Genomic DNA, 24,403 nt, shown 5'->3' with positions numbered 1-24,403 from the left:
TTGTCCCCTGGACCCTATCTTGCAGGTGTTATGATGAGCAATAAAAGGCCCTTAGGAGGCAGTGGGAGGGAGGCAGGCCGGCCCCAAACCCACGGCAATTCTCCCCTTCATTAACCTCTCCGCAGGCATCGAGCTATCTGGCCAGGGCTACTCAGCTGCACACAAAAGAGAGACAAGCACTAAGTTAGAAGCTAGCTTTAAGTGGGCATTGACTGAGGTCATCAGAAGCGAGCTCAGGATTGTCAGTCCAGAGAGTTTTGCACAACAGCAACAAACAGCTTTGGTAAAAAGCGATGCCCACTCCCCAAGTGCAGCATCTCTGCCGCACACRCAGGGTCCCCTGGCCCACGATCACGCAGACACGCACGCTCTCAGGACCTGTTTCTCCTGCAGTTCAATTCTATTCATTCCTTTTGCTCTCCAAAAGCTTTTGCAATTTAATTGCATGCTTTCCCTAGGAAAGGAAGAGAGCCTCCCTCCAAGGTGGAAATAAAAAAGCAGGTGGAGTTGAACAGATCAGATACCTTTTCCTTTGTCAACATTTCCTTGCCCAGCTGACAGTGCAAAAATCTCCTTGTTGATCATGATTGATCAATAAGTATCAAAACCAAATATCTTTGGGGGGGGGGGCAGGGAGAGGGCTCTGCACAAGCGCTTTCCATAGAGCAGGACTGCATTAGCAGGTATGGTTGAGTACCCCAGGATCTGAGCCCTTCAGCACATTTGTTAGAGCTTAAGGGAAGTTCTTGCCCTTCAAGAGTCAGTGCAGCTGTGCTATCAAATTTAGGGCAATCAGGAATTGCTGCAAAACCATTTCTCTAGAGGTTTTCGAAGGTTCAGATCTGTTGTTCAACACAGATATTCTAGCCTTCCAGCCATCTCCTGCAGATGCAGCACGTACAAGGTTGGTTCCATTTCTGATGTCTTACAACAACTCAAGAGTAACCCAACTTGCTTAGTGCCTCTCCCATCTACCTGCTATCTTTATAGCCACAAAATTCAGGCCCAAGATATTGACGAAGTTCTCTCTTGAGGGAGAAGATCCCCACTGCCCTTGGCTAAACCCCTATGCTGCCAGCCAACAGCCTCAGCAGGTAACTGGAGAGGAAGGACACGCAGACGAGCACGGTCACGCTTGCCATGCACTGTGTGCACGTCCTACGTACRTAACAGCTTTTGCTGAACATTAACAGCTTCCTATTTTATAAAGCTTGGAAATCTGGTGGTGTCCCTTGAACATTGCTAACTGCCAGTCTGGAAGAGCATCTGGAATTGCAGTGCATCTAATGCTTGAGGGTATTTTCTCTCCCTGATGCACAAGACTAAAACGCATGCATTGCAGGGCAAATGTCCGGTAGCTCTAGGTAACTAACATTTTTGCAAAATTTCCTTAAAGATTCAATTAAAAAAAAAAAAAGACCATTTTCCATTCTAAAGAGCTCTTGAAATGAAGACCTAAAAACCCAGAAGTTGAGACAATCRTACTGAAATACGAAAAAAATACACAAATGTCTCACTAAACACAAGGACAGAGTCGTCACTGACAGGAAAGAGGGAAGGGAGCTAGAGAGTATGCTGCAAGAATAATTAGAGATGATAAACACATACTTGAAATCTTTTGATGGGAAGAACAAGCGATGGGGTTAGATAAGAGGAGGCGCCACACTGGTGGTATCTCTAAGCAACAGGCAGTCAAACAGCCAGATAAGCATCTTCATAAAGAGCAACGGGTTCGATGCATGGGTCATAGCTGAAGAATCACTTCCTGGTTCAGCTCAGGCAGTAAAAATTTACGATCTACTTAAGAAATCCCTCAAACCTAAAAACGTGTTTTCCAATAAATTTGCTTTTCATAAAGAATGTAAGCCATTGACGTTATGCCTTGGTAATAGCAGGAAATGAGAATATTTACAGTAGTGGACTGCAATACAATAAATACAATATCATACATGAACAGTACTTAAAATAAAACCTTTACATTCAGAGCAGAGCTTAACACATCTTTCYGTACAACTAATAAATACTGAAAGAGGTGGAGGTGGAAAGAAAAGAAAGTAAGCATAAAATAACTCTTCCTTTGCTGGACCCTTTAGAATAGCATGAGCTCTCAAGAACCAGTCCATCTCCTTTACTCCATAGCAGAGTTCACATCCCTGAACCATCACACATCATCCAGCATCTACCCTTAATATGGAACAATAGTTTCTGCATGGAAAGGACTGGGAATCACGCAATACAAAAAACTGTAAATAGATGTTAAAGTCCTTGAATCAAAAATCAATTTGAATCCAAATCATCTGGCAGTGAAGTTAAATAAAATACTGCTATCAGCATGTCTCTAACAAAACCCATGTATTGTTTATAAGAAACTTATGAGGTGTTATAACAAAACTGAGTCACTGCTGTACAGTAAATATATTTTTAGTGTCATAACAATGTATACAATTGACTTTGGCAATTTTAATATGGATACACATGTTAAAGACATTACCAAGAGAGCTTCATCACACTCATGAGCCATTCTACATTAAGGGCCCATCCACGCTGTAGGAAAGGCTATTCAGCACAGAAGRGGCAAAGTCCTGCACGGTTCATTGTTTCCAGTGTAGACAAAACAAAGCATTTACAGAATACTTTGTGGTTAGAGTTTAGAATGAGAATGYATCTGTGTTATAGGTTACTGCATTGCTCCATTCAAGCACAAAAGGGAAAAACAGGAAAAGAATACCTGGTAACACAGCTGTCTGGCTGTATCAGCAAAGGCACAATGGTAGAGAAGAACTCTGCCATTAATCACTGAATTTCAAGTTTCAGACATACAGACAGAAGCACTCCTCTGATTCAAGCTTGTAACTTTTTAGGAGTAACAGACATAAATGAACTAGTCCGAAGATATCATGACGGATGTTTTCTTATGTATTAAACAATTGTTTTTAAAATTACTTTGACATACACTAGAACAACTAAAACTCTCTTTAAGCGAGCAGTTCCAAATATGTGAAAATGGAATTTATAATGACAATCCTCAAAAGCAAAAGTAAACGTAGTTATTATTGAATTCAGTTGCAGACACCAATCTAAAAATCTAATATACACACACACACACACACACATATATATATATCCTGCAATACCCTGTAAAAGAGAAATTAATCTCGAAAACAATGCTGTATCTTGGACTCTGAAATGTATATGCACCTAAAACAGACTGGAACAGGAGCCTTTATTTCAGTGTCTCTAAAACAACCTTCAGAAATCACTTTCTGTGTGTGTTACAGTTTCCTTTCACAGTTTAGCCGCAATCCAATCAGTGGTCTCCAGGGATTTTGAAATCACTAAAGATTAAAATCCTCTCCGACTTGACTGTTTGACTAATGCTGTGTGTTTAATATTCTACTTGTGAGAGATTTGATTTGACAAAATCCTGCTGGGTGGAACCTTCAGATGCTCGACAGCTGCACTGCAATAGAAAGCGCTGCTGCCTGCGTTTCTTTAAACAGACTAGACCCCAGCAACATGAGAAAAGAAAACTTTACGGAACATATGTTGATATTAACATAACCACTCTTGTATTAAATTTACACACTTGCAGAGAGGCATGCCTCATACAGGAAGAATTAAACTACTCCTGTTGTCTTGAATGTTCACAAAAAAAAATCAATACAACTTTTATGATTACATTTCAACGAAAGTTATTTTATAAATGAGGTGCAACTGTAATATTCTATGCTTTAGGCAATCATTAATATAAGCATTTCAGCATTAGCATTTGCACATGTTCTGCTTTTGAGTAGGCATTTCTAGCATTCGGAAGCTCATGTTAAACTGAAATCAGTATCACATTTTGATATTATGACAGTGCTTTGACTTCAGAATTGAGTGAGGAAAAAAGTCATTCTCATGATAGTCTTCAGTATGTGTTTAKGTAAAATGGCACTTACCGTACAGTGCAGCTGAAAGTCTTGATATCCTTTTAGTTATGTGGCATTGGTTAGTAAACATTTTATCAGAAAAAACGAGACAAGGTTGATGAATGTTGTGAATAAAGAAAAAAAATGAAATCAACATATTTCTACCTGAGGTAGCATCAATCACTGTGGAAACTCCTCTGCGATCAGAAACCGGCCGTGACGATCCCGGCATGCTAACGGGTTCAGAGCGAACCGGCTGAATTCTGAAAGATGAGTCACAGGTGTCACGGCATCACCATCACTGCTCAGGGGGGCTCTTATTAAATCACAAACCTGAGTCAACAAGCTACTACTTATTTTAAAAATCAACCAACTGTTGAAAACTTGAATTATTCTTGTTTTATAGCAACAATATGTGGATAATCCATCCACAGACAGATCARGAGTATGCAAAAAGCGAGCATCCCCAAACAAACTAAAAACAGAAATGACAGGGAAGGAAGCAAATTAAGAAAAGCAMGGAAAGGAAGGGGAGAGGAAAACCATTCCATACCTTCACTTACTGTTCCAACACACTGACTGCTTTACAGTCCGCATAAAAATGTAAAGCCTAAAGCTCCTACTTGTGCATGAGCAAATGAATTTAAGCAATGTAGAAGCTGTGAAAGCCAGGGAGATGTTGAGCTTCTCACGGGCTCATGCACCAGCACAAGGCAGCCGGACGCTGCCTTCCAGTGTCATTTAGGCAAGGAGCAGTAACAGGAAGGAATCGAAGGTGTCTGGCCTGGATGAAGGTTTATTGTTATTAAGTCACATGTTCTTCTCTTTCATCTGGACAATCTCGATGAAAGCTCTTACACATCCCACACAGATGGGCTCATTTAAGCATTAAGCAAGTTATTCACACAAGAAACGTTAAACAGCTTGGAAATTWTTTTTTTTACCTGAGACTGTTGAGATCCAGATCATCTGTATCAAAGTCCAGAAGAGGCTGTGGGGTGTCACTTGGACCATGTGACTGCAGCACGGAAGAACTCGATGAAATGACTGTTGTTTGGCCAGACGGGTGAATCGTTTTGAACTGGAACTGTGGGCCCATCCATAGGCGTCTATGAGGTCCGGTGTGAGTCACTATTTCAACCTGTCAGGATATTGCAAAATACCATAAAACTGCAGCTTAGCAATCATTTCACTTGATTCTGCTCATCATTGACCCTTGCCATTACGAAATACATGCTACAACTCACAAACTAACAAGCTAGCACTGCAGCCGCAAAAAAAAGAGGGACAGATTTCTGTTTGAATGTGCATGGATTAGACAAAGCAACTCAAAGTCCACTTCCACCAAACACGGTTGTCAATAACTTTAATCTTGACCAGGCTAAGRAATGCACTTTTGAAAAGCAAGCTGTTACAGTTTTGTTCCTGTGGCTTTCTAGGAGTTCACACATTAAACAGCACTGCTTCACATGTATGTACTGTGAACTGGAYTTCAAATCAAAGCTCATAATCATTACTGGCATATGCAAGGATACTGCTGGCAGGAACCAGCTTGCTGAAAAGCAACATAATTTGTAACAGAGAGAGCAATGGAGTACAATGTAAGACTAAATAGCTCAGGTCATATCCATTTTAAGGTTATGTAGTATAAGTATATATGCAACGTGCAGTTCAGAACAGCAGATAAGTTTTACATATATTTAACCAGAATTCCGACAACTAAAAGAAAGGTAAAGTCATTTGCTTGCAGTGTGAAAGAACACACGTGAGATGTTTATCTGAAACTGCCAATATGAAATGAAAATATTAAGCTTTGGTGAACTCAAGTTTTAGAACGACAAAATAAACTATTAAATTCCCATCAGGTTTTGCTAAAGCAGTAATTGGCTTCACAAGAAGAATGCAACCTACTAAAGAATTTCACAAAAATACCTTCCTGTAATTTATGGCATATAGATGCCTATCTTAGTTTTCTTTACCGATACATTACTGTACTACTAGTGAGCCTCAATTCCTCGAGAAGAAATATTAAACACTAGATAATGTTCTAAGATAGTTCTCTGCTAACATAAGATGACAAATACACAGCCTATTTAGCACTATTTCCRTCTTTACATTTATCTTCGCATAACTCAGACTGACTGTAGACATTTCTGAGTCAAGTAGCTTTTATGTAGCAGTGTAAATTAGGCCACAGATAAAGTAATCTGTGTATTTTAAGCTTGAAACCATCAGTGTCACAGAGCCGAGAGGTAAACAGATGCCTTTGCAATTTTACTGAGGCTACGGCCAGATGTTCCTATTCACTCTCCTGTTGTGTGCAGGACAAACATATTGTATCTACTTCACACTGACAGCACACATTACCCACTGTTCTAATTGAAAAGTTGAAGTGAAGGGCAGTGTTTTTTCGCTGCATGCTGTTACTGTTGATAACAACACTTTAATTTTGAAAAACATACTTGCTCTTTAGGCTTAATCTAAAGTGGCTTGCTTAGCGAACACTAGTGTCTCCATGCTCAAGAGAGATACCATCACCCTTTTTCCACCTAGCAAAAATTGTGCATTCCTGAAGCCTTCTCTGAATTTTGTGCTCTGAGTAACGTCACTGGAGGTTTCTTTCCTATAAATATATTTACTCTTGTAGTGAAGAACAGATGTGATGAATTTTGAGTATTTTCAAGTTCTTTTGACTTTCTATATGTACCTAGAAATAGTAATACACCAACCYCCATTATGTAGTTTCACCTTATTCTTTTGTTCCAAGATTTCCCACTATAATGGAAAGTCACTAGGACAGTAAAACAAGCTACTGCATTGTGAATAATTTTCTCAATTTTTCTTCTAATAGATATTATTATTCAGTTGCTCCTAATACGGAACTGCCTCTCCCGCAGAAAAACACACCTGGGAAAGCCACTCTTCATCCTCTTGACCACTGTGGTCAGATGCCAGGCTGTCATAGGATTCATGCCGAGTAATGGGTCCAGGACTCCCTGGTGGGACCACTGTGAAAGAGGAAGGGGAGACAAAAAAAAATAAATAAAAATAAAATTTATTGTTAAACATTTTCATATCAGCTTTATCAGCTCGTTACTAGTAGAGCACAATAGGTATTTTCCTAAATCTGCTGGAGTGCAGAAAGAGCTTAAAAATCAACAACAAAAGTAATACAGTTGTACTCCTAAAATCTGAATTTATATACAAACGCTATGAGAATATGACTTGCTCTTTTTCTATTAAGCTGAAGTGTGTAATGAAGAAAGCTGCTTTCAAAGACTACCCTGAAGCCCTGGTACATTTACTGACTTTGAGCACAGAGAGTTGTGAGATTTCACTGGCAGAATGATCACGCTCATTTTAACATTGATACCGTTAACTTAAAGGTGGCTTTACAAGGTATACAGTATATTTTCTCCCAGTTCAATTGGAAGTGCCTTAGAACAATTTTAATGTCACCTTTTTATGACAGTAACAGTATTTTTATAACAGTAATAAGAAAAGACACCATCAATGCAAGCTAAAAGAAATGAACATAACATAGGTTATTTTGATAAGACAAAAGAGTTTTATGCTGYGGTGCTAGGATATAGGACAATCCTAAAATTATATGCACTGTTTTTATAGTCACATAATCTAAGAGGGATCTAACTTTTAAAAATTGATTATTAAAAAGTATATTATTATAGGGTTAACCTTTCTGTGTCAAGTTTCCATCCTCTACAAATTTTACAGCCATGTTATAAACCCCTAATAACAGGAGTTTATAATGGCMAAGCAGACACAATTGTAACCATAAATACAGAACGGCGCCTCTACAATATAAACACCACAGTTTTTTCATAAATTTGGATACTATATGGCATAAAGAGATTTTTCATCCTGTTTTTTGTCAAGAGGATATCTGAATGCAACCTCAACTACGGAGCCATTTCCAACTAGAATACTGTATTCTTCCTATATTGAAGAAAGACTAAGGCGAGGATCTAAAAACAAAGACTACGTAAGAAAAAACCTTTCTGTTGAAACTCTGCTGCAATATTTAAGTGCACAAATAAAGCAAACAATGAATATTAAACTCAGAAATAATTTGCCTAGACCTTCTTGACAAACGGGCAAAACCTAGACTAATACACGTGGTTGGCAAATACTGGAATTAACAGTCCTTTTGTTCAGAGATGGGCCAATTATACAATAAATACCTAGACCTAAGACAAATCCTTATTCATTCAGAGATTATAAATTGTCATCTTTCAACAGCAGAGCAGCGCTGGAACAAAGAGCGAGTACAGCTCAATTGTTGTGCATGCACTTCTGGTTTTAATTTGTGAACAATAAATCATTAGTTTTACTTGGTTTTCTGTACTTTTTGAACCAAAAGGTTTTAATTTTCTCATTTATATAAACAAGATTTACACAATTTAATTTAATTGAGTTACATATGAAATTCCCAACGTGCTCTTCTCCAAGGCATGTATGTTTGGCCAAATTAAGAGCTAAGAAAGACATTTAGAGACTCTAAAGAGTATTTGCTGTGCATCGCCTGCCATACACACGCAGGCACTTCCAGAAACCTTTCCTTCCCTTCAGCTGGATCCACAAAGCCTCTAATGGAAATGAAATAAGACTCTACAACCTAGTCGAAACAAAAACAACGTATCTCAACTTCATCAAGTCCAAAGTGTCTCCTTGGTTTATGCAGTCTCCCTCGTGATGTTCATGGGAAACAGGTATGCAAACTGCAAACCCACCAAGCCCGACACTGGCCTCGTATGAATCGCACACTCACATCTGATTCTGATGCTGTTTCTGTGGTTTTAAAGTCGTACCGAAAGTGATCCTAGGTGGTACGGAGACCTGAGGTAATCACATGCTTGTCAACATGCTTCAGGAATATTTCGTTGAAAATGAAAGCCCACATTTTCAATGATTTACTTCATGCTACTTTTGGAACAACTGCTGCATTGGTTCCATCACGTCACACTCGAGCAGCGGGCTGTGACAGCTCTGCTTCGGGTCTGTACACAGCCACTTTCCGTTCAATTCAATGGCTCCAACTTTCGTTTCCTATGTCGAGGAGGGACCCCGCTTCCCTGGGAGCCGGTGTCGGGAGCAGGCAGGTGCCGGGGTGCATGGAAGGCTCCTCATGCAGCAGGCGCTCGCCAGGGCTTGGGGCGCACGGCTCCAATCGGCGCCTTGCAGCACAGGGCTTGACCAGCGCCTCTGCTTYGCTGCAGCTTGGCAATAAAGCAGAGAGCGGCTTTGCCTTTCAGGCAGAATTCCTACAGCCACGTTTAAGATAAACTGTTTGCATTCTGGAGAAGGGCTCTGTGCATTTGTAGTTGCGGCTAGGGCCTGCTGAACCCAGCTCTGCGTGTCAGGCTCTTCTGCAGCTTGTAAATCCTGCAGGGGCATTCCATGCAAATTAAAATATCTTCTTTCCCTCTCAAGTCTTCCCCAGCAATTTTTGTCCTCTTTCTGAGAGTCTTATATGCATGAGCATCATAAAATTATACTAAAAAAGCCCTGTAAACTAGGATAGTTTAGCCAGCCTAACAGTTCCTTCACAGCACCAGCTGACTTACAGATTTATTCATTCATTATTTGTAAATTGACCACAGTTTATTAGGTGCTTTATAGACATAAAGAAACCCATTCTCTGCGCCCGCCTTTAATCTTAAARGGCTAGTTAGCAGTGTGAGCAGGATACGGATTCTCCTCGGATTTTCCCAGGGTTCAGGGAGCGCTTTAGGTGCCCTTGACTCCGCGCTGCTGTGGGATCCCACGGCCCATTCCCTGTGCCCAGCTCCAGCTTCCTCTCCCCAAGCTCCCATAGGAAACTACTCTAGTAAAGGATCACCCRAGGCAGGTAGAGCCAGAATCAATGACATTACTTACAGCACAGAGTATCTTAAGGCTATGTAACGCTTGAAATACCCCAACCGAGCAGGCACTTGGTTCTGTACCGAGGGACGACACATATATTATTCTTTCCTGGGTTAAAGAATAATTTTAAATGCAAGAACCTATGGTGAAATCCATCTGATGGCCATCTTTAAAGAATTATGGAAGAGGTAACTATTTCTATAATTCACTGACTTCAAAAGTATGTTTGACATTATTGTCGGGAAAATTATGTTAACCATGGATTACTGTTACAATCAAAGTATGTAGTGAGAAGTCAGGAGGCTTAGTAGTAAATTTTCAAAGCGGTGCGTGGGGATTTACCCGTTTGACTCCCATTAACGTCAATAGGAGTCGCGCGGCTAAATCCCTGTACACTGCTTTGAAAACTGACCCCTTCGTGTTGATGGACCTCTCTCTAAGAAGTTCCAGATGACCATGTAGGAATGGTAAGGAACTGTTTCAGCATGTGCCCTTGTTCATTATTGTTGTTTGTACACATCTGAAAGTATTTTAATTCCTGTATTCAGCACTACTTCCAGCATTCAGTATATAAAATATGGATTAAAATGTGCAAGCACTGAGCAATCTGCTGAAACCATGTACATGTCCAGGTATATACAAGTTTTGAAAACTTACATTTGCAACACCCAATGAACATTACATGGTTAATTTTTATCCATCTTATCTATATTATTACATAAATAACAGTTCTGAGTAAAGAATATACGGCATATTCCTTCCCTGATTTACCACATTGCTTACACGCAATGATGTAGCTCTTTAATGAAACTATACCTGTCCTGTTTCTATTTACCCCAATCAGTCCAATACTCAGAAATTAAATTTGCTTCCCTTTACCACTTAATCCTGTTTCCTGGAGGGAGCAGGAAGGGCAGGTTACAGTTTTAGGGAAACTTAGCTTAAAAAGATCATGGACTGCAACTTCCATTAAAAACATCTCTTTTTTTTCTTCTGTAAATGAAAGTGATCCAGATTAGCTTGCAAACTTTTACCCCAGGAAAAGCAAGCAGCAGACGTGAAACTTCTGTTTTCATTGTTTGAGACCAATACCAGCAAAACACAGATAGTCAATAAAATAGATAGATTCCTTGTTCACCAACTTGCAAGTGATGACAGTTTGAAAATACAAGATCAAAGTTAGATATAGTAAAAATACAATGTTTTCAGAAAACCTCAGAAAACCACTGAAACAGTGGGAAGGAAGGGAAGCATCATAAGCTCCTGTATTCTGTCGTATTCTTTTATTATGTGGCAATAAGAAAGCATTCCATGAAAAGAATGTACTGGCTGAGGATGATTTCAAGCAGAAAGAGTAAGTGGCCTGGCAGCTTCGCCTGTTAAGGACTTATATTCACATGGTATCTAACATATATATTCACATGGTATCTAACCCATATCCTACTCATTCTCAGTCATGCCTCCACTGCATGATATGCTCTAGCTGTATGAATGGAATTTTTATGTCCATCAACAGAACGTATTAAATGAATCTAAAACTGGCAATTACTGCCATGGTGCTTAGAGCACCAAACTTTGCTCTGGATGCATGGCTTTCGGCAGAGGGAGCAGGAGCCGTGAACACGATGTCAGTTCTCAGATTTATCTACGGAAATTGTGTTATGATTGAGCTCAAACACACAGTGAAAAAAGGTTAATTCCATCCCTTTGAAGACAATGAATAGTTAGGAGGTTTAACTGCTTATCGAGCCCGTTTAAGTAAAACCCAAGATACAAACAGCAGTTGGTCCAGAAATGAAAACCTGTTGCAAAGGCAGCTATAAACACAGGCCTTAATCTTTTCAAGAATTCCTTAACAAAGACTATAAAACTGGTATCTCCAGGCCTACCTCAAAAGCAAATTCTTACTCAGACATAAAATACCAGCCATGCAAGCATTAACTACTCGGGAACAGTGCAGGAACAAAGAATGGGAACAGAGCGCACTGGCTGAGGAAAGGAGCCTTCCATGTTTTTTTAATTCTCAAACTGTAGAATACGAATTGCATGGCATCTAGAATAAACAATTAATGAGACAGCCGAAGCCTCAGCTACAGGCCCATTTTTCTGCAAGAGAAAAACCCAATTTCCAGAAGTGGTCATGGCGGGATAAGGAACACGGCATCATTCCTTTTAACACAACAGAAATGCTCTTTGATTATTTAAAAGTCAATCGCTAAGATCTGTCTTCAAAACCTCCTACTGGAGGCTTAATAGCATGGAGGTGCAAGTACACTTACCAGCAACACTACAGCAAAGTAAAGACTTTTGTTTTAACAAAATCTATATTTATACGATTACATTTCCTATGGTTGAGGGCAGCTGTAATTAATGGATTTCCCTCCTTCCACTAATGCAGTCATTTGTCAATTTAAACACAGAAGGTCCAATCAATTTTGATGTATTTAGTAAGCAATTTGTCAAAGAGTACTGCACACCAGTTAATATATTAATTCTTGTCATTGGCCTGAGACCTGACAACTGCAGGTAGTCTCTGTAAAACTGGTCCTGATGCACCAAAAGTCTTGCCTGGATGGGAAGGGGCCCTTTCCACAGCCAGGGGAGAGAGATCGTAACTCATGTTATTCAATACCCTTTTCAGGCAGCTTTTGTTCTGATTTAGAGTTTTTTTGTTTTGTTTTGTTTTTTTTTTTTTTTTTTTTTTTTTTTTTTTTTAGCTTTTCCCCAAGTGTTAATTGCAGATGTTTCAGATGTCTGAGAATAACTACAGCTCATTTCTCCAAAGAACTGGAAGAGGAGAAGTAGGTAAAGAAAGGAAACAAGTAGTATGAAATTACGGTGTCAGAAGTCCTGCTTGCATTCAAAATGATCTATAAATGATCTATTTTCATTGTCMATGTATTATACACCACATACCTAATGTCAAACACACAAAAAGGAAAGGTATGGAAGCTAGAAGAAGACACATTAGGTCAATCAAATACACAAGATTACACTGAGGAAACAGTAGCAGTCATTAGAAAGAAACCTGAATCCAAATAGCTGATGGTCACACACACGGAGCACCCCTTAGCAGCTCGCAGCAGCAGTTTACACTGTTACAAGCATCTTAATTCCTTAAAAGAAATTAAGCAGAGGAATTACTAGGAAGCAAGTAGTATCTGTAAAATAAATAATGTTGAATCTTGGAATTTTTTGGAAGACCTGCTCTTTATATTGCAAGTTCCCTGGGCCACAAGGAAGTCTCCTACGTGGGCAGCACTGAGCACAACCCTCCTCCTACTGTGAGGGCKGCTACCAGTGGCATTAACTGTGCCAGAGGATTTATATTGTAGGAAAAACGTATTAAGAACAGCAAAATGTGACCACATTTCCTTCCTTTCAGGAATGAAATTAAATGAAATTTGGGAGTTGTCCAGAACACACATAAAGAGGGAACACTAGCAGAGCACAGACATAAATAAAGGTAAAGTACTATATGTTAAACTGCAGAAGGACACAGGGGAAAGCTCTAGTGCCTATGACTACCACCTACTATGGAAGGCACAGAGTCTGTARCACACACAGGGCTCTGCAGGACGCAACCTGCTCCACGAGAAGCTGAGGGGCTGGGTTTGGCRCCACGGGGCAGCGGGGCAGGCGCTTGACAGGGCCCCGCACCCGCATCTCCCATGTCCGCGTGTCCGACAGACCAGGCCATGGAAAGCACCCAGGTAGGAGGGGGCTGCATGCCCGGTGCCAGGTTTCGGCAGCAGATGTCATGGATGACCTCCAAGCAGYGAGACAGCTGTGCCAAACCACTTACAGACACCCTGGGGAGAAARGTCTCGGACACTTGTTGTTCTAAGCATTTCTTCAAACAATGGTTCCTGGTTAGCTAAGGAAAATCCTCTAAAATCCTGTGGAAAACACTGTTATAAGCCGAACTGTGCACATGTAACACTGGAAKTGTTTCTCAAACGCTCTCCCTGCTGCAAACTTGGCAGCTGGTGCAYTGCTGGGCAGGCCGCGGGGACGGCRGCAGCGCTGCCGGYRCGGCTTTGTGCTCCGGCCGCTCACAGAGGTGCTCTGTGCTCCAAGGAGGTTCCACCGACCCGCGGGCCAGAGGTCGCGCGTTATAAATGGATAATGAGACCTAATGCAGCGCTCCGAGGGCAGACAAAGAGCAGGTCTGTACCAGCCCCTGGTGACTTGGTCATTCAGGCTTTTATTTCCCCTGTGCACTTAATGGAGCCAAACAATCGGCAGAAACGCTAGACAGCGCCCGGGAGGAGCGCCCGCATCCCAGCTCTGACGGACAGCCGCAAATAGCGACCCTGAAACGGCGCCAGGGCTCCTTTTACCTCAAACGTGGCAGACACAGATGTAACGTCCACCCGAAACCCCTCTTCAGGCATCAGCTGCAATTAAGCGCAGTGAGGGAGGCGATGGCAGATCAGACCCGGGCTCGGCGCGACCGCAGGTGAGCGGGGCGGGGAGCTCTGCACTGCAGAAACACTGACCCGGAGCTTGCAGGTGTTCCAGCCAGCCCTGCACGGTCATTATTGGCCAGAATTAAGCCATTAATTAACTTGTTCTTCTTCAATAGGTTTCAGTACAAAAAGATTCAAAACACAAAGTGTTTGGGTTGGTAATGAATTGCAGAACGAATCCATCCCTGATTTCAGTTAGCGAGATGAGTCTGATCCATATTCATGAACATTTATGCTCTCAAAAGGTTTTTTTCCCTCTGTTCTGATTCAACCTGTGCAACACATTAGCTGCCATTTCCACAGCAGCTAGAAGGCATACACTAAAACAAACACAGAGGAAATGAGTCCCCCCATAATCACAAGCGGTAGGAGGATCTTTAGCCTTGTGAACACTCCCTCGGCCACGGAGCCACAGGGGTTGTCGAGCGCTGTTGGCTGCCGCAACGTCCGTGGCTCCCGTGCAGCAGATGGGCAGGTAAAAGCAACAGATCTATCTGGCGCCAGGGCTGCTTGTAGCAGTCACACTCAGGCACGTTTTCTTTTGGCCCAGATGTCCACTTGCTGCCTTTTAAATGCCTCGGTCACATAACACGCTGGCATTAGCCATGCTGGCAACTGAGCCCAGGATCTAGTTTTCCCAGGAGCACCCTTATATCTGTCAAGAGTTGTTCCCTTGTGAAACTTTAAAATGATTTTATCTTTTTGATCTTGACTACATCCTAGATTTAAAAAAGAGACTTGCTATTTACTGCTAATAGCCTTCTCCCTTCTAAATTATCTAAACATAAAGAAGTTATAAATGCGTATGTATTTCTGCACATGTGTATATATTATACATRAAGGTATGTATGTATACAAAATGTTTCTGCATATACAATGCAAACAGCCGGACTCCCTGAAACAACGCTCTGGATAGCCCGCAGAATGAAGCAGGTGGGCAGGCATCCCTGGAAATGATGCCATGGTTCCTGAGGAAAGCGGCTGCCCGAGATGCTATTATATTGCTGAATATTATAAACTTTCTGAACATACTTGCTTCTAGTTTGCTCCATATTTACATGGTATCAGTATAATGACATATGCTATGACATATGCATTTACTTCACACAACGATGCATGTTAACTTGCAGTTGGCTGAGTTGCAAAGAAATATAAGAAAACTTGGGAATTTTAGAAGTTAGAAAATTCAAAGCTAGTAAACTGTACCATAAACCTGACCACCAAGATTCCACATACTATAAAATTAACCAAGGAAAAGGAAAAAAAATCTATTATCCTTTTGTGGACTTTTGTCATGTAAGCTTAACCAGATGTTTTCATTAAAAAAAAAAAAAAAAAGAAAGAAAAATTCCATACTGAACCTCAACTTTTTAAGATGTATTTTAACCTGCAGCAAAATTTTATAGCTGAGTTATAAACGGGTGCTTTCCTAATCAGTGTGGGAATTTATAATGGAAAGCCATGGAAATATTTTATCTATCCCAATCCGCTGCTACATTTCTAAAATAAGTCTGTCACAGTAAGTTGTCTCCAAATCTTCGTTTCATTTCATTGATGTCTTGTACCAACACTCTGCCCTTGCTTGTACRTTCCTAACAAACTTTGAGAAATTCTCCTGGATAACTATCTTGTTCCAATACCGTGTGATGAAAAACTTTTCTAGAAAGTCACATTTGTACCTTAAAATCTGTATATACAAGRAGAGAGAGCTCCAAGCTACTTACAGCCAGCGAGGAGATACTGGTAGTACTGCACTGCATCTGCCGCCAGGAGCAGTGGATGGTTTGCATTAAATGGTGGTTGGAGCTCATTCCACTGAGGAGTTCTGAGGTAAAACACAAGGCTATTAATATTTAAGCTAATGCAGAGAATGTAAATCAGTGTTTCTGTCATCACATGTAATTATACTAGCTCCCAAAATGTTTGTAATTATTTAAATTAGCTTGTTCAAACACTGGAATATACCACAGGCAGTTGAACAGCACGACCACTTTGCACAGATTGTGAAGGAAAGAACGTGTCTTTGTTGACTGCAGAACAGATAATGCACAGAAAAATGAAGGCAGTTTAAATCAACATGGTAAATATGTTCAGGACCATCATATGTCATGCTAACTTTATTCAATATTAACACGCAACTGAATCCAGGGAATTTTTTGTTCTGTTAACTAGCATTGCTTCGATACTGTAAAGTCAATTGAGCATTTATAAACTGTGAAAATAAAGTTGTGTAAAGTTATGGGCTATTGATCCAATTAGAATTTTCAATTCCATTACAACCTACTCATTTCAACAATAATGGTCTAGAAGTCTGTGTTGTAATTTTAATTAGGGTGGGCCATTCCTAAATAGCTTGGTAARTCAACGATTGATCAATATAATCTATCACTGAGAAATATGGAGCCAAGGAAGGAGAAAAAAAGGGAAAAAAAAAATCGATGGAAAAATATTTTAAAACGTCAAAAGCACTGACAACAGTTTCTCATCAATTTTTGTTTACTTTCTTCCACATGTCAGGGATAATTTCTGCAACTATCTTGAGAAATGCTACCTCCAGCTGTTTACAGGATATCTTGCCTAATGCAGTGCTCTGTCTTGAAATTCTCATACACTTCTCATGTCCCAATTCTATATTTTAACACTTAAAATAATAGTTTCTACTATTTATAACTAAATTATATAAAAAAACTAAATTATACACTGATTATTTAAAAGTTACTAGTTGATAAGGCTCTCTATTGATTTAAAACATATTCATGTAGCTCCAGGTCTACAAAAGTATTTAAATGGTTAGCTGCCATTTAGGAGCTAACAGAACAGCATGAAAAGTTGCTCTTAAATTTGTTATGAGGAGTCTCTCTTTCAAGGGAAAATTGTARGACTCTGAAGTATAAAAAAAAGGCTTCCAGGCAATGATGCAGCTCGTTCTTCCCCTTTCAAGAAAAGCTCACGACAGTTTTCTGGACAAGAGCAAAGAGAGGAAAAAGGGAATTTGCTACCTAACCAAAGTCCAGCTGGCTCTCGGGCACGTCACCATTTCCAAGGGTGTGTCATCACTAATCTTGGGAGCAGTGCTGAGAGGACGCGGTTCCAAAACGTGTTCCACCAGGCTGCCGTAACAACTGATAATGTACAGTGATTCCACTACAAATTGCTTTGATTGATCTATTTGCAAGAAGAAACAGAAAACCTCATTAACAGCATGTAAGAATCACAAAAGAGAAAGTTATTTATAGCACAGCAGATATCTAGTTATTTTAAGTCTATTGCTGTTGATATCTTGTCATCAAAAATATGAATTAAAACAAGGCTGAACAAATAGAAAAGTATACAAATCACAATTAATTTTTACCTTGTTTCCAAAAATATAAATGCCACACATACAAGTAGGTGGAATACACTCTCTCAAGTGCGTTTGGGTCATTACACATTGCTAAAGGTATGTCTAGACAGGCACTGCAGGAAAGGTGTTTCACCCTTATAGCGCTGCTTGCTCTGGAAAATTTCACACAATATCTTTGCACTGAGCCACCAAAAAGTTTCTTTTCTGTCATCATACCATGAAAGATCAAAGACTCATTTCACTATTTCTTGTAAATTCTGTTATTTCGCTGAAAGCCCTGCAACTGCATGTTCCCAAAAATCTCCACCAGCACTGAACTTAAGGAACAAAATAAGAAATAGGCACCAGGTGCTCACAAATCATCACAAAATGATGGAAAAACAGAGAACTTAAATTTAAATCCAAATTTTATTTTTGTGGTGTACAAACCTTTTTCTCTTTTCAGACCAGGATTGTTGGCAAACCAGGATCTTGATGATCCAAAGACTGCGGCGACACAAAACTCTCCTCCCACAGACTTGCTGGGTGAAATTTGTGGAGCTGGCTTGCTTTTGCTTCAAGAAAGAACAAGATAATATTACGACAGTTAATTCTCAAAAATTATGATGCCCCTTGCTTAAAAGTCATTCTAAAATATTAATTCAAAAATGTTGAGCATCTGCAGTTCTCGTAAGATTGAGCAGAGTTTGTAGACACTTTGAGTTTCTAGATATTAGGTCTCAAATTCACCTTGACCACTGAATGCATTAACTTTAAGAGGAGAACAATATAATAATGCAAAATTTTTCCAGCTGTTTGAAAGAACCCATATTTAACATCTGCATTTATCACAACCAACCTACAAATGAAATGAATACGAACAGTTGTATTCATGTGAAGTCYTTTGAGAATAAAAATCTAGAATCTGGGTCAGTCATCTCAGTTTTTGCCATTTTCTAGGACACCTATGAAGCATCTACTGCTGAACAGCTACAGCCTGGCACAGAGCAATGTCAGTGAGCACACCAAGAGATAGGCAACATGGGCAACATGGTAGGGAAGCAACATGCAGGGGATACAAGGAAATGGAAACAAAGCAGACACACGTGTTAGGCTAAAACAAAGCAGTAACTTTATCATAAAAATAGATTAATAAAACATCTCTTCTGAAAATGTGCACGTAGCAGATCTGTAGTTTTAAAATAAGGGTTCAGAGAGCTTATAATAGGTGAAATAACCACTCAAAAGCAAAACTGTTTACAGGAGTCTAAGGATAATAAAAGATTGATCCATTATATTTTATATAAATTCAAAATCATTTTAAAAGCACTGCCTTTTTTTCAATTCATTAAATCAAAATTTCATCCTTTGTTCAGTACAAAAGAAGTTTGAGAGGTTTACCCAAGATTCCTCCTCCTTTTCCACCTTTCTTTTTAACTGATTCATCACCTCCTTTATCCAGTTTTACCGCTTCACTCACTACCTMATCCTCTACATTTTCCTTTCTATTAATTTCTTGTTCCACAATATATCTTGTGATTATAATGCCACATTATAGTATATAACAGTAGTGTTCTTAAATCCTAACAAATAAACGTATAAACGCATGCATATTGTGTGCTTAAGTGTGCAAATACAGTATCATGAACTTAAGTAGCAGAAAAATATTTCAAAATTGCTGTAAGCAATTCAAACACTATTAATAATTACAATTGCACTTAATTCATACTATCCTCTTTTCGTTATTTACAAGTTACTTGTACAGGGATATTAACAYAACAACAAATTATGATTCAAMACAACATAAAAATATCAGAATAGCAAGTTAAACAAAAATTATTATTCAAGCTGGACTTGTTGATATTTCCGCACCTGAGCTGCCCAGAGCTCTACAGYCTGGTCCTCTAAACTCAGTCCTCAAATATATGGCAGAATCGACACTGATTTTTTTCCAGCAACTAGATACAGTAAATGACATGGGAAAACCTGACTGTTGTTAGAACTACTGTTGCCACGATCATGGTCACACCACTTGCAACATCTAAAACTGCTCCAGCCTGACCTCAATCTAAAATGTATTCTTTTTGCATAACACACACTTACAAAAATGGGAGAAAAGACCAAGTGTTTGCATTTATGCTGTCCAAGCGTTTGCATTTGTGCTGCACTGGCAGGGAGGTTCTGCAGGGGCCTTGCAGGAGYGGGCACAGGGCTGGTGCGAGGAGYGCTCGCCGAGCGGCCGGCCCAATGCCACGCTCGGAGCGAGGCATGGCTCACGTTCCCGTATGGAAAGGCCCCTCGAAAGAGCTTCCGAACACTGGCCAGGGCTAGTGGAAAGATTCACACAAATTTTAGCCCATTTCAATCAGTTCTGGAGCTCTCGCACATACACGAGACACCAAAACGTCACAAGAAGCAAATACATTGGAGTCCGTATCCCGGCACCTCCAAGCCCCCGCTAGCTGCCACCAGCCCTTCCAACTATCACAAGTTACCTCATCCAAAAACTGCTTCARAAGATTTCCCAACTCTAAGTTTATTACCTTGTTTCCAGGGGCACTTCACAGTCTATATTAGAATACTTAAACCGGTATTAATAATATTAAGCATTTTAGCAACTCAGAAAAATTTGGCATAGATGTGTTTCACTTTGAAATTTTCCTTTTCTGTCACAGACACAGCATTTTTAGCCTGTTCTGCAACAGTGTATCTGTACCTATTTTTAGTTTTCACCTTCCAAATACATTCATACATTATATATGAGCAGTACTCCTACAGAAATGAAAATGTAAATGTGTGCACTAGTGTCCTGCTATTTGCTGATCTATCATTCAATCAATAACTGATTGTATTTAGTTTATAACAGTATTATCCCAAAAGATAATGCTACCCCTCAGTCAATACAAAGCAAACAAGGAGCACAGACATGATTCAGCTATATTCACTTTGTCTTACGAGACACTTGTAAAAAGAATATTCTATATAATTCTCATACTCTAAATATTTATATGATACCACCTGAGATTATTAAAATTGTTTAAAATGAGAAAAATACATCTGGGAATATTCTGGTCTCAGCTACAAGCTGGAATAAATTTTGAGAGGTGTAGCTGACTTGAACAGCTTCTTTAGGCATTTAAGCAGAAGTGAAATCGGTCCCCTAACAATAAGGTATGAAATCTTTACAGGGCTCTCCATGCTCTTAGTCCCCAAGATCTTTGCTTSTCAAAATCCACAGACAAACAGCCTTAGAGAAAACAGGCTAAGCTACATTCKATTTACACCATGTCTTTAAAACGCACATCTTTCAAGGCATGCATTTAAGTGTTGGTTTCAGTGCCAAAACATTTTCCACTTAAGAATGATGTTTTGTAGACAGAAAGAGCAGATCTTGTAAAACACGATTACTCCTGTGGTTAAACTTAGCTCTGCTACAGAAAAGAACAAATCCTACTAGTGCATCGTTTTGGCTGARACATTGCCCTGAAAATAAAGACAACCACTCTAGAGATGTCAACAAGTCTCTCCTGAACACTCGGTAGTTAAGGAATCTTTCATTTTACCACCCTTTCACTTCATGCCTGCATTTTCCTCCATACCTTCTAATTCAAATTTCTTTCAGTAGACCTCAACAGCCCAGCTATTTTCAACAGCAGTACTGCCATTAGAAAATACGTTTTCATGTCACTRGGATATTTTAACAACTTGGAAACAATAAATCCTAACGATTATGTAGATGAAAAGACCCTCTCAGCTTCATAAATGAAAACAAAGCAACGATGATGAAGGTAGGTGGTGAATGACTCATTTCTACTGTGAACTTCTGCTCTTTCCTTGCTCTCAGCCTTTCAGCACTTCATAAACTACTGCAAGGACTGAAATCGGGCACATTTGGCCTCTCTTTTAAGGGCAGTGAGTTTAAATGAATCTTTACACTAACCTTCACAATATTAGGCTGTGCTTTAGCGCAAGTGGCTWCGATGCGGGCAGAAGAGCAACTCTCTGGGGAAGCCACTGCTGAACAGCAACATTTGTGCAACGGAGTTCGAGAGCTCTCAATCCTTGGTTCAGGGCTCAAACCACAAGACAAAGATCCCAGTAGGCAAGAATTTCTCAAAATTTCCAGTAAAACTCAAACTCAACTGTCAGACTTTTTTTCTTTTCTTTTTTTTTTTTTTTTTGAGATAAAGTAACTGTCTATAGCAGAAACAGAAAAACTATACAACAAATATTTATGTTTCCTTAAGAAACTTAGGTCTGTGTTTGGAAGAGACCTTGCCAAAGTGCAAACCTCCACATTAACACACTCCTGAATCACAGCCTGACCTGGTGACAACACTCTTGCAAAGATATACACGGACACATGTCCAAAGAAGAACGAGATGAGAATTTTCTACCAAAATAGCCTAAAAAAAAGACAGGAACAAACTAAAAAACGTCAATTTGTCAGATATTAACAAAAACTTAAGAGACTTGGCAGTCTTAAAGAAACAATTTTATAGGACAAATAGGTTTCAAATACATCAGATCCATAAAACTTTAAGCACTTATCAATGCTGATCAATAATTAAGACTTCTGAAATGGCAAGATACTCGGTTTTTGAGGGTAAATATATTACTGAGGCTAAAGAAGTGAAAACAGAAGCATTAAGAGAAAAATATACACAAGAAATTTGCCATTACMTTAATAAAAATACTCAAAAAACCATACTTTCTCCAAATACATCAAGTAAATTCATTTACTATTGTGCCTAAAACCAGAAGACAGACATGTTTCCAATTGCTAGATCATGAATAAAACAAGGAAAAAGAGGAAAAATGTAGGCTCTTTTATTCAACAGGCAGTAAGCTGTCAAATCTCCATTCGTTTTGTTTACATAATTCTAGGTCTCATTAAGACTTTAATGGAAACAACATGACTTCTTCCTCTGCCCAAAGCGTATATTTAATCCCAGTTTCTCTGTGGACTAGTAGAGACCATATTTTTGAGCTAGCACTGGCACTAAACAAACCACAAAAGAGTCTTGGGAAAGATATGCAACAATTTTGGGGTCTATTTCCTATACTGCACTCTCTAACCTAAGTGGAGGGGCTGCTGACACGAACCCTGATAGGGTGATCCCCTTCCAAGCTTTCCTCAATTCTTCAGTAGCTATACTCTCCCATTCTCTTACAAATTTGCTGTTAGAGAAGCTCTTAAGAGCTTTCTGCTGAAGAAAATATTTTGATAGAGCCATAAGGGAAAGTGATATATGTAGAACAAACTCTTAAGAGTAGCCCCAGGAACCACATACAGACTCACAGCTATAGCGGATACATATCTTCAGCTAAAACAAACTCCTAGCTAAAAGTTGCTAAAACTCTTCAAAAAAAAAAACTCTAGTGTCTTCAAAATTCTAATGTTCTTCTTGTCTAAATCTTTAATCACCACATTATTATAGAAAGGTGACTAGAAGATTACGTAGCACTGAGGAATAAATGAAGGTGCAATATAGAGAAGCTTGAAGACTGTCATCACTCTGTGTGTATTCTTGTGATAGGTTGCAATTTTACATATTAAAACAAAATATTTTTTATGTAAAATATTCTAGCAAATGGTGTTTTTAGCATTGTTTTCTGTAGTTATTTTTGTGGTTATTTTACTTCATCTCTGTTACTTCACTGTCTACCTATTGCTATCTGCTTTATCAAGAGGCCATCACTGATGTTTTCTGTTTGTAAGCAACTTATTGCTCAGTTGACACAATAATGGAAGCTATATATAAAAGAGACACCTATTTTGGAAAGGTATTGCATTCAGTTTTGTCTGCTGGGAAATATTTTGAGTTTTTTTCAGCTTCTCTTTGCTTATAAATGACATGTCCCCCTCCAAGATTAAAAAAGAAAAGGAAAAAAAAAACGCGAGCACACTGGTTTCACAATGCTTGATGGTGAATACACATCCATAGTTTAAATGTGATTTATGCAGTGCTTCTACCTACGGATCAGCCATGCAGCAGACAAACAAACAAAACTGAAAAGCCTCAACACAGGTAATTTTCAGTGAGCATTGCAAATGAATCATAGGCATGCTGGGATTGAAYTGGGAACTCACCATGGAGCTTTTATAGAAAAACATCCTGCTCCAAACAGGTAAGGTCTTCATGTAAAGGGGAAAAATGCACAAAAAAATTAGATGAAAACTCAATTATTAAGAAGTACACTGTATATCATGCTATTAAGATCTACGCACAAGGTAAAGTAAATCTCTGTAACATCTCATGGTGCCGCAAGGGTGCTGAACGACTGCAAGGTAAGGGGCATGCTGACGCTCGCGGCCGGAGAGCCGCTCGCGCGGCCGGGCGCGGGCAGAGCCCGTGTCACACGCGGGGCGCCCCATGCACGCGCGGCCGGGACGGGGGAWGCAGCTTTGGACGTTTCAGGCAAGACACAGGTTATTCCTCCTTCCTGCAATCTGCTGACAACTGGGCGGCAGAAGCAGTCAAGAGCCTTAAAATAGACCTTAAGAGTCCAAATTAACACACAGGGAAAATGACCAACAACAGCAACACGTAGGTGGGTGTTTTCCACAAAACGCTCAAGGTCCAGCTGTGACAGCTCTAAATGTTCCAGGCAAGAAGAGCTACAGGCACAAGCACAGTTTCTTAGGGAAAGTTCCCCAGGCCTTTTCTGAGATAAAAATACACTATTAAAGCCAAAATCTTTAGCAACTTCATTACATAGCTTTCTTTTTCCTCTTCACTTACAAGCTAGCATGGAGCACTGATTCCTAACTTATTTCAAATGCATTTGATGTGAAATGCAGATTTAAG

The 24,403-nt window shown here is 39.6% G+C and overlaps 1 protein-coding gene across 4 annotated transcripts in view; it reads right to left on the bottom strand.

Moving 5' to 3' along the window:
* BCAS3 (BCAS3, microtubule associated cell migration factor) overlaps positions 1–24,403 on the bottom strand; it is a 265,434-nt gene that overhangs the window by 146,683 nt on the left and 94,348 nt on the right. For 2 of the 4 annotated variants that reach the window (XM_026047802.1, XM_026047804.1), the window contains exons 16-22: positions 23,686–23,730; positions 18,042–18,166; positions 17,269–17,434; positions 15,994–16,094; positions 6,819–6,919; positions 4,856–5,052; positions 4,077–4,174 (exon numbers count right to left, since the gene is read on the bottom strand). In XM_026047802.1, coding sequence (XP_025903587.1) covers positions 4,077–4,174; positions 4,856–5,052; positions 6,819–6,919; positions 15,994–16,094; positions 17,269–17,434; positions 18,042–18,166; positions 23,686–23,730 — 833 coding nt within the window. The remainder of the gene's footprint in view (positions 1–4,076; positions 4,175–4,855; positions 5,053–6,818; positions 6,920–15,993; positions 16,095–17,268; positions 17,435–18,041; positions 18,167–23,685; positions 23,731–24,403) is intronic. The other 2 variants (XM_026047803.1, XM_026047805.1) reach the window with 1 other exon arrangement.

Source organism: Nothoprocta perdicaria, unplaced genomic scaffold, assembly GCF_003342845.1.
Source record: "Nothoprocta perdicaria isolate Ctin4 unplaced genomic scaffold, notPer1 scaffold_50, whole genome shotgun sequence".
In the NCBI taxonomy this organism is placed as follows: domain Eukaryota; kingdom Metazoa; phylum Chordata; class Aves; order Tinamiformes; family Tinamidae; genus Nothoprocta; species Nothoprocta perdicaria.
Note: the sequence above shows the minus strand (reverse complement) of the source record. Positions and strands in the feature narration are given on the sequence as shown.